This window comes from Lepidochelys kempii, chromosome 2 (assembly GCF_965140285.1).
Source record: "Lepidochelys kempii isolate rLepKem1 chromosome 2, rLepKem1.hap1, whole genome shotgun sequence".
NCBI lineage: Eukaryota > Metazoa > Chordata > Testudines > Cheloniidae > Lepidochelys > Lepidochelys kempii.
In genome coordinates this window covers 60,095,279-60,108,724 of record NC_136381.1, presented here as the reverse complement: position 1 = coordinate 60,108,724, position 13,446 = coordinate 60,095,279, and the positions used below count along the sequence as shown (strand labels likewise).

The 13,446-nt window shown below is 42.1% G+C and overlaps 1 protein-coding gene across 2 annotated transcripts in view; it reads left to right on the top strand.

Moving 5' to 3' along the window:
- The window catches only part of C2H8orf34 (chromosome 2 C8orf34 homolog), a 366,689-nt gene extending 355,987 nt beyond the window's left edge, over positions 1 to 10,702 (top strand). For both annotated transcript variants that reach the window (XR_012157171.2, XM_073330917.2), the window contains one exon: positions 9,261 to 10,702. Coding sequence is in view for 1 of the 2 variants with exons in the window: in XM_073330917.2 (XP_073187018.1) it covers positions 9,261 to 9,295 (35 nt within the window). In the remaining variant the exon portion in view is untranslated. The remainder of the gene's footprint in view (positions 1 to 9,260) is intronic.
- The last annotated feature ends 2,744 nt before the right edge of the window (positions 10,703 to 13,446 follow it).

Sequence of the window (13,446 nt, the reverse complement as noted above, 5' to 3'; positions counted from 1 at the left end):
GAGCAACAGACATGAAGTTTTTGTGTGGTGTGGCTGTTTGGGGTGGAATCAATGGGTTATTAAAGGACTGTCTGAAACAACCCCATATCCATGGAGAATCCAGAAAGACAATAGGAACCCCACTGGTTAGGACATTCATACCTAGCAACCAGCAGCCAAGAGGAAGGCAGGGAAGTGGAGTGCAGGCCCCAGCTTGAGAACAAAGGGGAAAGGCATTAGGTAGCTGGAATAAAGGCTGCCCTTTGAAGAGAGAGACACAGATCTCACCTTGAACTGAGCCAGAACCAGAAAGGGATTCCATGGCATCTTGGCTGGGTGGAATGCTGGTGTCACAACCCAAGGGCCCCATCCCTTAGGGGGTCCCCTGGGGAGACAAATCAGCACTGTATGTTGCTAACACTGTTGCAAGCATTACAAGGCATGTTGGGGAAGGGTTAAAGGTGTGAGTGTGGAGTGGAAGATTCTTTTGCAGGTTGCGAGAGGCCTAAAGGGGTGGTGAAGGAGAAAGGAATGGGTTAACTTGACAGTCCAGGTCTGAAGATAAGACACCGGCTTCCGCCCAAGGTTCCAGCACACAAGCGATGCTGGGCTGCCTGCCCAGAAAGACGGGGGCCTGGATTCCCCCTCCTGCCACCCCCCACCCCCCCGACCAGCCATGGAAGATTCAGCTGTACAAACCTGCAGGGGCTGCAAAACCCAGCGAGACAATGAAGGCCAGTGAGGGGGTAAGCAACTGCTGTAGTGTCCCTGAAGCTGATGTGTTTTGGGAATGCTGAAGAAGCCACTAAGGCCAGTTTGGACTGGTACAATGAGCATGGGGAACAAAGGCCCTGAAGGAAATGCCCTCAAGAGACCCCAGGACTTGAAAACCCTCCAGGGATCTGAGGGAAATCGGAGATCAACAGTGGACCCTGGATGACCTGTGCACAGGGCAGAACTCCCATCCACCCTCCCCCTCTTCTTCTTACGTTACACCCAGGCTTGACCAGCCTCACATAGTGCGGGTGTGAATATGAAAGTGGGTTAGGGCTTGGGGCACTAACGCTTTTTTCCTTCCTTTGAGTGACATGGCTCAGTCTCTGAGGTGTTGAGGCCATATGGCCTACTAAGGTAGAATGGGTCCTCTTGGGAGCCTGCCACAAAGCTGGGGTGTAGCACAGATTCTGTGGATTCTGTGGATCTGTGCTATGATCACACTTATTTTGCACAGCTCTGACTGAAAAGCTTAGTTGCAGTAGAATGCCTCAGATCCCTGGAGGGTTTTTAAGTCCTGGGGTCTCTTGAGGGCATTTCCTTCAGGGCCTTTGTTCTCCATGCTCGTTGTAACAGTCCAAACTGGCCTTAGTGACTCAGATTTATAAGTGGCCTGACGCTCTTCTTGTCATGCTGAAATCTTGTGGACTGAATCCTGTAAAATCCATTATTTTATATATATAATGGTAGTTTGTGGCCATCCTTTTCTACACTTACTAGTTACGAAAAATTCTGCTGGAGCCTTTCTTTACATTGTTCTAAATAGCTTGGCATTTGGCACTTCTTAGAATGGATGATATTGCAAGAGGCACATTTAACGTCATTGTGTGTGTGTGTGCATACACAATAATCCAGTATCAAAATAAATACATGTAACCCTTCTGCCTGTCAGAGTTGGCAGCAACAAGGGCCGGGTTCAATATCTAGGGGATCCATTCCAAAAACACAATGCAAACCGGCTCGAGCCCCCACCCAGTGACCTGGGACAAATATATACCACCCCCGCTGGGCGCCTCCAAGAGGCAATACTTCCCCTCTCGCAAGCACATTGTCTGAGTGTAGCAAAAGTCTTTTAATAACAGAGAGAAACAATGTGGCATTATGTTGGGGAAACACCACCAACAGGATTCATAACACAACCCATGAGCAAAAAAAACCCTCCCCAAGCAAATTGGGGCATGCCCTTTTCCCTTTGGTTCTTGAGTCCAGCAACCCCAAATCACCCAAAGTCCCAAAGGTCTCTGTCCCTGGTCAGGGCAGCCCCAGAGTTCGAAAGTTTATCTGCAGAGCTTTACCTCCCAACCTGGGTGGAGATGGGACGGGGGTAAGAGGCATCTGAAGCTGACCGCCCCACAGCTCCATAGGCCCTCGCTCCGCTCCGCCAGCAGCCCCACGAACTCCTTCGCTCTGCTCCGCGTCCCACCAGCAGCTCCCGCCATCCCACGAACTGCTCCACCAGCTGGTCCACAAACTGCTCCGCGTCCCACCAGCAGCTCCCGCCGTCCTACGAACTGCTCCACCAGCCTGTCCACAAGGCACTCCAGCCATCCTGCAAACTGCTCCACAATATATCTTCAGGCTCCCCCACTACTTAACACAACGCTCAGTGATTTCAGCTCTTAGTCAGTTCAGCTCTTTGGTGAATTCAGCTTGTAGTAGGGGAGCCTCAGTGCTGGTGCACTATTAGCCCAAAGTGAGCTCAGCAGCCTGCAACTAGACTCCTAATGGAATCAAAATTAGCTCTGATATTCCACAGTGGAGAGAGGAGGAAGTGCAATTAGCATGTAAGGCCCTCACCGTGGGGCCCATGCCACCAAGTATTAATACTTGTCCCCAGCCTCTCTCTATTCACAGAGTTTTGGAACCCATGACCCTTGCCTAGCGAGTGCTACTTAGTTGATGGTGAGTCCCTCCATCATAACAAAAGGCCAAGTACAGTTCCAAGCACAGTTCCCATAATCAGGGTAATAACAATTTATTCTTCCTGCCCCAATAACAGAGACACTGGGGATCCCACAGCAGCCAAAGTGACCATTTGGGCAGCTATGGCCTCATTCTGGGCTGGGTGGGTGTGCCTATGCAAATGAGATCAGCCCCTGAAGTTCTTTTCCACAACTTGCCACACCTCACCACCAGATGTCAGGGTGGAGCTCATCCTGACACTGCTTACATACAAATAAATAGACCTAAATCTCAGATTAATATTTTATGCAAGTGAAATTGCTACCACTGTCAACTTCCTTTCTCAGGCCAATTCATTAATTATTGTACTGTAGCTGTCTAACTTGGGCCTCATTCCTGCAATGATATTGAAAACAAATATTTGCAGAGAGCTTCCCTAAAGCCAATGAGGCTCTGCACGGAAGGATCCACACTGAAGTCAGTAGATTTTTTTTTGATGGGGGGTGTTAAAGAATCCTACTAGATGTGATTGATGTCTCAGGATTGGGGTCCTAGACTGTAAGCTCATTAGGGCAGGGGCCTCTACTTATTATGTGTCAGTAAAGCCCTAAATGCACATCACCCTACAGATAATAAAAATAATGAATTTCAATCCTTTCTAAAGTGAAAAGAGGATTATATTCAGGCTTCCAAGCTTGAGTTTGATGAGATGTGATGCTAAGATGACAGGGAGTCCAATGTGTGGATATGTTTTTTCACATTAGCAACTGCTGTCCCAAACTGTATTATAGTGTGTGATATTAAACAGCTGCCTCATTTTACCCTAAATGTAGGAGTAGTGGATTTTATATCACTTTTAAAATTGTAAGGCATTTTCAAAGCTTTGAGAAGAAAGACACGCAAGCTGTAAAATAGTAGCACTGAAAAACTTCATGGTAGTTGGGTTTGATCTGCAATAATTTGCTAATGCAATACAAAGTTGCTGACATCATATAATGCTTGTTCTTGGCACTTTTATATCACATTATCCAACCACCATTTCCTATTATTTAAATACCAAATCGGTCAAGTCAGTAATTTGAGTCTATCCCCAGCATGTACTGGTGAAATATTATGCGAATAGCTGCCATGATTAATATTTACAACCAGTACCTTTCCAGGAGGAAAAAAAACTATATTATATAGATATAGTTGTATAGATGTATAAAAATAAAGGTATTCTGCCAACACATTAACCTACAATGTATATCAAATCATCTGGTGGCTTTGAAAGCTGGATGTGGTAGTATTTCTTGCCCATTTACTTTTGCCACTGTGAGGGAAGAAATAAAAGTTATTTAGGGTCACTGAAAGAATTCTTTGAGAGTCGTTCATCGTTAATAAAATTACACTCAGGAAGTTTAGGATGGATGAAAAAGGGAAAGTTTTATAAACTACGCAGGCATTCTTCCTGTAGGGATTATACACAGGATATACACTGGGATGTAGCACATTAGGGATTGTGGTTTTTGTCTTCATTTTTTGTGTCTTAAATGTATGATTCATACCATTATAAATGAAAGGCACCTGCACCCAATGGGACACTCACATCCACATTTAATTGAACCATTCATTGCTCTGTGTAAACATGTTCACAATGAACCAAGGAATACAGTTAGTGGTGGGTGTAAACTTTAATGCAAAGGGTATCCTCATCATGTATGCAGTGTAGTTGTAGCTATGGATATTAGAGGGACAAGGTGGGGGATTTAATATCCTCTTTTATAGAACCAACTTGTATTTAGTCAGAGAGACAAGGGCATTGGATGACGTACACCATATCTTGTGATAGGCAAGTGTTAGATCCATGGATCTCGAAAGGTGTGTTGTGGGGGGTGTTTTCAGGTTTTGCATCTACTGTTCTGGGAGGGTCTGGTGCCGCTTTGAGTTGGTGTGTCCTGGTCTGTGGGGAGCTTGCTTCTGATGATCAGCTTGGAGAGGCTGGGGTTTGTTTAAAGGCCAGAAGTGGAGATTCTGGAAAGATGTCTTTCAGGATGGGGTTCCCATCGAGTATGGGTTGTAGTTGTTTGTTGTTACCCTGTATGGGCTCCAGTGTGGGGTGGTAGGTGAAAACTAAGGGTGTGCAGTTGTGGGGGGTTTCATTTCTGTATACAATCTGCAACTCACTATCCCCCTCTCTTTATCCTATGACTGCAGAGGTGTTAAAAGGCCACTCTGCCTTGAATGGTTCCTTACAATATGTGCTAACTACTTATATTAAATCTGTTCCACCTTGCATTTTGCTGTGATACTGGGAATACCTTTCCCAGACCTGAAGAAGAGCTCTGTGTGGCTCAAAAGCTGCTCCAATAAAAATGCTACTTCACCCACTGTGTGTCTGTCATTATTCTGGTGCTTCATAGTACCCTTCAAGGCATGTAAGTATTGCTGTAGCCCTTTAACAGGTGGATAAATTGCATTTCTGAGACATTGAGTTGTGACTGTAATTTCCTATTATATTCTTGAAAATCCTTATATTGAATGCAAATTTTATGTAGTATTGTGGGACTGGATGTAACTTCTCTGGAGGAACACATGGGCAATGTAAACCTTGGAAAATGTTATAAGCTTCAAAGGACTATTTTAAACAATGCGCCAAATAAGAAGGAACTTTTGGGGCAAACAAAATTAAGCGTGTATCCTAGGAAATACCCAAATGCAAATTCCCACCTCCTGACCCAGCCTTTTGAAGCTATGCCCTGAGAAGAGAACCATTGTGTGTTGATTGCCTATTCCCAGAATCTGAAGGTCAAAGGTTGAAACTATATAAAGCAGAGACTGACTAATTTATGGGTGTGTTTTGTTCTGAACTGAAGCAGTTGTGAACATATAACCACAGAAAAACTCATTTTATGGGTCTTGAAGGACTGATCACCTACTGGAGCCTTTGTTGGAGTTGGGGTTGATCTCTGGTAAGCTTATTAGCATGTGAGTAGGTTCTTTTATTGTTTTCATATGTTTTCTCCGTAATGCTTTCACCTTAAGAATAAATGTGCTTGCTTAGAAAGAGCTGTGTGGTAACTTGTAATTCTGGGCATTACAACTGTTCATAGCTCTTAGAAGAAAGGAAAACACTGACACAGGCCTCTTTAGGCAGTCTGGCTTGCTGGGGAACTCACAGTGTAGGCAGAGAACTGTGCAGCTTGGGGAAAAAACCTGGTCAGGAAGGAGACAGATGCGATTCTCCACCCAAGAGAGGTGATGGCTGAGGAGTCAGGAGTCTACAGTAGGTGCTCTTGATGGATCATGGAGGGGAAATACAGGTGCAGTTGCCTTAAACTGTGATGTGCGTGCCTCGCTCGAAGGTACCCAATGAATAAGGCTATATCTACACTGCAGCTGGGGACCGTGCTTGCCCATGTGGCAAGATTAGACACATGCTAGCTCTGTTTATGTTACTGTGCTAAAAATAACCATGTAGCAGTGGGAAAAGTGATTAATGACTGAGTTCCTTGCTGCTTAATGTAACCAATAATCTACTGTACTTACAACTTAAAGAAATGTATATTAATTTAGTCATTTTTATTGATGTCCTCAGACAATAGGACCAGTATGATGTGTACAGGGTAAGGTTACTACGGAAAAACTGAGACACAGCCAGGTTATAAATCTTGCCTGGGCTGGGCTGGGGCACTGTAAAGTGAAGGCTTAAAGGGACTAGGAATGCAGATCCTTAAGAAGGGGTCCTTCCAAGATACAATTGAGGCATGTTGATGAGGATGGTTTGAAGAAGTTTATGCTGTTGCTGTCTGATGTACTTAAGTTTAGTGGCTAACAAGAGGATGTTAGCCTCCAGGGCTGATCATGGGGTACCATTGGACTTGCATATGGAGTAGGAGCGTCTGCAGGTATTTTGTGAGTTCCATTTTAGACATGCAGAACTGAAAATGTGGCCCTTTAAATTCAGGCTGTTGTGTTTTTTTGTTTTTTTTGTACCAAAGCTAATGCATAAACCTCTGGGCAGAGTGGAGGGTAGGGAAAAGGATTAGAATGAAAGTTCTGGCATAGTCTAAATGATATGTGCATTAGAGAGTGCTGTTCTTCGGCCATTCTTTTTCAGCTTGTATAAATGAGTAGTATTTCCTGTCTTGTTGCTCCTTATGCACTAAAAAGTATCCATAGACGTACTATTAGAGTGAAGAGAGAACTCTGAAAAACATTCTGGTTCCTTGAGAACTATTCTCCTATATTCACCTCATATAACACCTTCTCATTACAAATGTTGTTCAAGTCAAACCAGTCCGGTAGTGAGTCTCTAAATAAACTTTCTTTTGGTCTTAAAGTCTATTCGCTGTCTCTCTATTTGCTTTCCTCTTTTGTGCAACTAAGATTTATGAAGGGCTGCTGTTATGGTGCTGTGTGTCTTCTTACATCAGCGTCTTTATACTCAAGTCCTTGGAGCACAGAATTTAGAGTGGCCATAAAATACCTTTCAAATGTTCTGAATCTGATACAGACAACCAACAGAATAAATGGGTAGTTCCATTAACCTCTACATGGAACTACAGCTCCTGACTAATTGAAATTAGAGTGGGGGCCAAACCAACCCCCCTATTCCAAAATCTCAGAACTTGGAGGAAATTCTTGACATAGTATCTTGTTACCCCTATCTGTTCTGGGTCAAGCCAATTCTGGATTTGAGCAACACTGATCTCCAAGGATGTTTGAATATGGCTCCAAAATGTGTGGCTCTTGCCATTCTCTAATTAAAATATGAAAACACCTTGCAAATCTAAGTAGGCATTTCCTCTGTATGAATTAGTAGTTTGACATTTTTTAGTCAGCAGCCTTGTCATAACTGGGTTTTTCTAGTCCTTCCAATTAAGATGCTTGATTTTTTTGTCTTTCTACTTGGCTCCCTGTTTTGGCATGAGATTCATTTCGGAATTTGATAGGGAAAGCTTCCATATGAGGCTCTTCTATTCAGTCTGCTATGGGTCTTGTATGGAAAGGACAGCATACAAAGAAGGAACAGGACCTTTTTTAGATGGCTTCCCTTGAGAAGTGAACAGCCTTGTCACCCAGAATAACTTGAATTTACTCTATGTACCCACAGCCACCCAAAAAGCAACTTTTAGGGGACCAAACTGGAAGAATGTGAACCACTGAAACCAATGTGCAAAAATGCAGCAAGTTTCTACAAAATGTGAAAAAGTGAATTTCAGACTTTGGACTGCTTCAGCTGTAATCCAAGAGTGTATCTCTCTTGGGAGCCACATTTCCCATTGTTATAGCACATTGGATTAGATTTTAATTGATCTCTTGTTCTTTCTTTCCTGGGCAGAATGAAGGCTTTGAACATGAATACTTGCTCATAAACTAAATGGTTTCAGCTGTTGCCACTGCACATAATTTCTACGAAGAATTTTGTCAGTTGTTTAGGGATTTCTCGGTTTTTATGGAGAAGGAAGGCTGTATGTTAACCCAGGTGACTGCAACAAATGTGGAATATTGGGGAAAAGTCACTATCCAATAAATGTGTCCAGTTTTGGGCCCCACACTTCAAGAAGGATGTGGATAAATTGGACAGAGTCCAGCGAAGGGCAACAAAAATGATTAGGGGTCTGGAACACATGACTTATGAGGAGAGGCTGAGGGAGCTGGGATTGTTTAGCCTGCAGAAGAGAAGAATGAGGGGGGATTTGATAGCTGCTTTCAACTACCTGAAAGGGGGTTCCAAAGAGGATGGCTCTAGACTGTTCTCAATGGTAGCAGATGACAGAACGAGGAGTAATGGTCTCAAGTTGCAGTGGGGGAGGTTTAGATTGGATATTAGGAAAAACTTTTTCACTAAGAGGGTGGTGAAACACTGGAATGCGTTACCTAGGGAGGTGGTAGAATCTCCTTCCTTAGAGGTTTTTAAGGTCAGGCTTGACAAAGCCCTGGCTGGGATGATTTAACTGGGAATTGGTCCTGCTTCGAGCAGGGGGTTGGACTAGATGACCTTCTGGGGTCCCTTCCAACCCTGATATTCTATGATTCTATGACACAAGACAAGACTGCAGGCAGGATCATATTTAATCTGATTTAAAAGATCCTTTAACACTACATATAATATATTTTACTATTGCTTAAATTGCATATGTAGTATAGACAGAGCTAGGAGCATTGCCTACAGGTAGGATTGCCCAGCACTTCCAATTATAAAACCTGTTTTCAGTTGGTTGTAATTTTACTACATTTACTACATTTTAACCATTTGGGCTAAAAGCATTTCCATGCTGGGTGTCTGCCGTGGGTTGAATTTTCTTGAAAAGTTCCAGCTAAATAGGTACAGCTGTTTCTGAGAACAGGATTAGGGAATATGTGTTGTTTTGCCTATGTTGGCTTTCTGACAACCATTTTGTGGATAAGATCTAGTATTCCAGGTTTTGAAGAAAAGGTTTGAAATTTGGAGGTGTTGGCCTTTGTGTGCTGCTCCTCTGGAAAAAACCACCCAAACCAAATGACAAGCCTTTGAAAAACCTACATTTACATGGCCAGCAGGGCCATGTTAAAGTTTGGCAGCTAAATTTTTTGAAAATTCCTCCTGTACTGAATATGCCTCCATCCTCTCTCACACCTAGGGCTTCAGGACTTTCCCTGCAACTGCTGCTCCTAGCTGCTGTGAACCAATGTGGCATCAGGCGCCTGAACTGACAACAGGGAGACTGGCTCTCCTGTGCTTTTGTTGCTTTCCCTGCTGACACTCAAGCATCATGGCGGAGAAAGCAGACTGACTGAAATGCCGAGGGGACAAAGAAGCCATAATTGATGTGGAGGAGTGGGAGAGTGACAGAGGGAGTATATTGGGACAGGGAGCCTGAAAGGTGCGGAGACGAGGATTGTGAGCCACTGAGGGGATGGGGATGCAGAGATGAGACAAGGAGCTGGGGGTGGGAAGATGGGACCTGCATGGGCAAGAAAATGGGACAAGAAGGCAGGGGGAGACACTTGGGCTGGGTGGAGGTAAAACTGGGACTCACATGGGGAGTCTAGAAGGGGAGAATGGCAATGTCTGGGAAGACAAATTGGGACTTGGATGAGGAGCCTGAGGAAGGTGGAGATGGGACTGTGATGAGGAGCTGGGGTGGAGGGGAAGAGACAGGCGTTGGACAAGGATAGGGGAAGACAGATTCTGCCATATCAAAGAAATCATTCCCCAGTAGAAATGGTGCAAAATTGTGGGCCCCTGTTGCAACAGTCAGTTCAGCCTGCAAATTACCAATGTGACGATATAGACATGAACTGTGACCATCTAGATCATTGTTGCAACCAAGGTCCTATATTTGCACCAAATCTTGAACAAAGGAGGTCAAGTTAGATTTCTGTAGAAAGCTTGTAATTTGATGGTTATGATTATGCCGTCTGTATGCATGTATCATTTTTGTATTTGAAGTTATGAATATAGGCTATGTACTTGTATCTCAATGTGTTTTATTCTAAGTAGTCTCAGTGAAGCATTTGGTCAGCTTCTTGAGAAAGGACTATTCTCAATAAGTGCCCAGTCAAGAAACACTTAATTGACAATGGACTCTGGGAGACGAGAATCCACATCTGAGCTTTCCTGGGAACGTTCAAACTAACAAGTAAACAATGGTGTCGGCCTGCAAAAAGCTGAATCGTTCATGGACATGTGACTTGCCCAGGTGGCTACAAACTCTATCTTGTTGCTGTGAATTTGCAGAGAAGAACAAAGGGGTTTCCATCCACAAGAGAGAGAATATAAAAGGCTCCGGAGGCCCCTCCATTTTGTCTTCAATGGACTTGTGTTTTATTCAAGAGAGAGCCTCTCCAACCCCAAGAGATGCCTGAAAGAAACTGGAACAAAGGACAGTAACTACAGGGGTGTGAGTGATTGCTGGACCCAGACTAGGAAGGAGTCCATTCTGTGAAAGAAGCTTATTGGAACATCTCTGGGGGTGAGATTTCATCTGTCATCAGTTTCTTAATGTATTAAGCTTAGACTTGTGTGTTTTGTTTTATTTTGCTTGGTAACTTACTTTGTTCTGTTTGTTATTACCTGGAACCACTTAAATCCTACTTTTTACATTTAATAAAATCACTTTTGCTTATTAATTAACCCAGAGTAAGTAATTAATACCTGGGGGAGCAAACAGCTGTGCATATCTCTCTATCAGTGTTATAGAGGGTGGACTATTTATGCGTTTACTCTGTATAAAGCTTATACAGAGCAAAACAGATATATTTGGGGTTTGGATCCCATTGGGAACTGGGTATCTGGGTGCTGGAGACAGGAATACCTGTTAAGTGGTTTTCAGTTAAAGCCTTCAGCTTTGTGGGACGTGGTTCAGTCCTGGGTCTGTGTTTGTAGCAGGCCAGCGTGTCTGGCTCAACAAGGCAGGGTACTGAAGTCCCAAGCTGGCAGGGAAAATGGGCTCAGAGGTAGTCTCAGCACATTAGGTGGCAGTCCCAGTCTATGACACAACCCACCATGCCCTCCTTTCTGTTCCTGCGGTCACGCGCCTCATTCACTGTACACCTTATTTGCAGCTTCTGCAATAAATGACACAGGGCCCTAAAGACAACTGTTTCCATTACTACACAGCCCTGATTTCATGCCCAGAACTTGGTCTATCCTGTACACTGAATGAGGCACTGATCACATGGAAATAATAGGATGTGATCATGAAATTTAAAGACTATCATAATGCATATGGATAAGGGGGCTGAATTAAGGTGGGTTTCTCTGTTTTTTACACACACACACACACACACACACACACACACACACTTTCCTTATACATAAGCAAAATTTTCAAGAGGTTTGCTAGATTAAGCTGGTATACCAATCTATATAAGGAATCTTTTTGCACTTTTGGAACTAAAATGTAAACGTTCTATTTATATTCCTAAACAACATTGTCTTAAGTATTTGCAAATACATCCCTGTGTAACACCATGTAACAGAACTCCTTTAGAGATAACCGCTCCAATCTCTCCTAACTGTATTCACTCATTCGAACCTCCCAGTTATATTTCTTCGTGGGAATTAACGCAGAAGTTGGAATGGAATGCTGGTCTGTAATTATAGATGGAACAAAATAGAATCCTGAAGTACCACACTGTTTTTTCTACTGTACAGTTCGACTTAATACATTATGATCTACAAAATTTGTGTGACTCCACCCAATGTGCACAACTAACATATCACAGAATATGTTGAAGATGCAAGACAGGAGATGCACGCTATTTGCTATTGTGCTTATTTGCAAAATTTCTAGCAGTTCATAACAAATGTTTTATTTTAGATGTCACAAAATCAAATCCTTTTTATATTCCATGATTTCCATATTAGGCTGGAATTCCAAAGGAAATTAATAAGGGCCTTTGTGTCTGAGGAGTTTTGTAATGCGGCTATGATTACCACTAAGAATGTTTTTCTTAAAAGCTGGATGTCCACACATGCCCTATTGGTAAACCACTAGGCTGCTGAATTAAGATTTTATTTACCACTGGAATAAATAAACTACCCCAGTGTGCACATACTTAGGAACCACATGTGGGAACCGTTCGTGGACTATATCGGTATCAGTTGAGTTGTTTGATATTTGAAAGATGTTTGATAAATGTGGGAAATGTACCCGTATAATCTATAACCTTGCCTTTCCAATGTGTTCCTTTGTATGTCTTGGTCTCAGTGAGACTGAAATTATTTTATTGCCCTATCCATCATGTTTTGAAGCTGTTGTTCGGGAAATTTCTATTCTTTTGCTCAGTTATTGCTAGGGAAATTTCTTTTCTTCCACTTGGTTATAGCACTGATTGATTGCTTTGATCTTAGTACAGTAAAAATATCTGAAACAGCTTGAGATATTCATAGGGAAAGAACATACATGGCAGATATATACTTCCTTTTATGAATCCCTTTTCATTTTTATATGATTTAATTATAGTTCTCTTAAAATAATCTAATTTTTAAAAGGATCTATGATTATACATTATGTAGAAGTTTGGAAACAGAAGTTTTAAATATATATATATAAATCTCCCTGATTCAATGATTTATTTCTGAATAGCTACTTGATGACATAGGTAATGAGGAATGAAATGTTGAAAGTATTTTTACAGAATATTTTTAATAACTGATAATTTTTCTATCAGTTACTTATGGTCATAAAAGTTTGATATTATATTTAAAAAAATACTTGATTGTTGGCTTGCACTGGCTGATACACCTGTCATAATATCTGTTTACAATATGTACATTTTTTCTGCCAAGTTAGCTCATAGTTTACAATGTGGTTAATACTGAATTTGCAGCATGGCATGATTTTATACAACAATCTGCACTGTATGAAACCAAATAAATTATGTTAACTGTATTGAGAATGTTATTAAGCTGCAGCTATGCATACGGATATTGGACATATATTGCAGAAGTGTAACTAAAAATAAAATTTATACAATTAATCATTTTGAAGTGAATTTTACTTCTCTGTGTGTATTTTTGTTCAGGGTAATTAGCTAACCACAGTTTGTTTATGTAAGGTGTGTGTAATCTGTTTATAGAACATAGCAGCTGACATAATGTAGTTCTTGGCAAGCTGTCACATTCCCTTCCCTCAAGCAACAGTTGAAATGATAAAATAACATTTAGATGAATAACTCCCCAACAGGTAAAAATCATTACAACCCGCGTTCTCCAATAATATTTTCAATCCACCTTGTTAAAAACTTTTTGTAGAAATAGGCGTAGGTACAGTTTGATTTGCTTCAACAGAAGAACAATGCTTCAGTCAGTCTGGGATA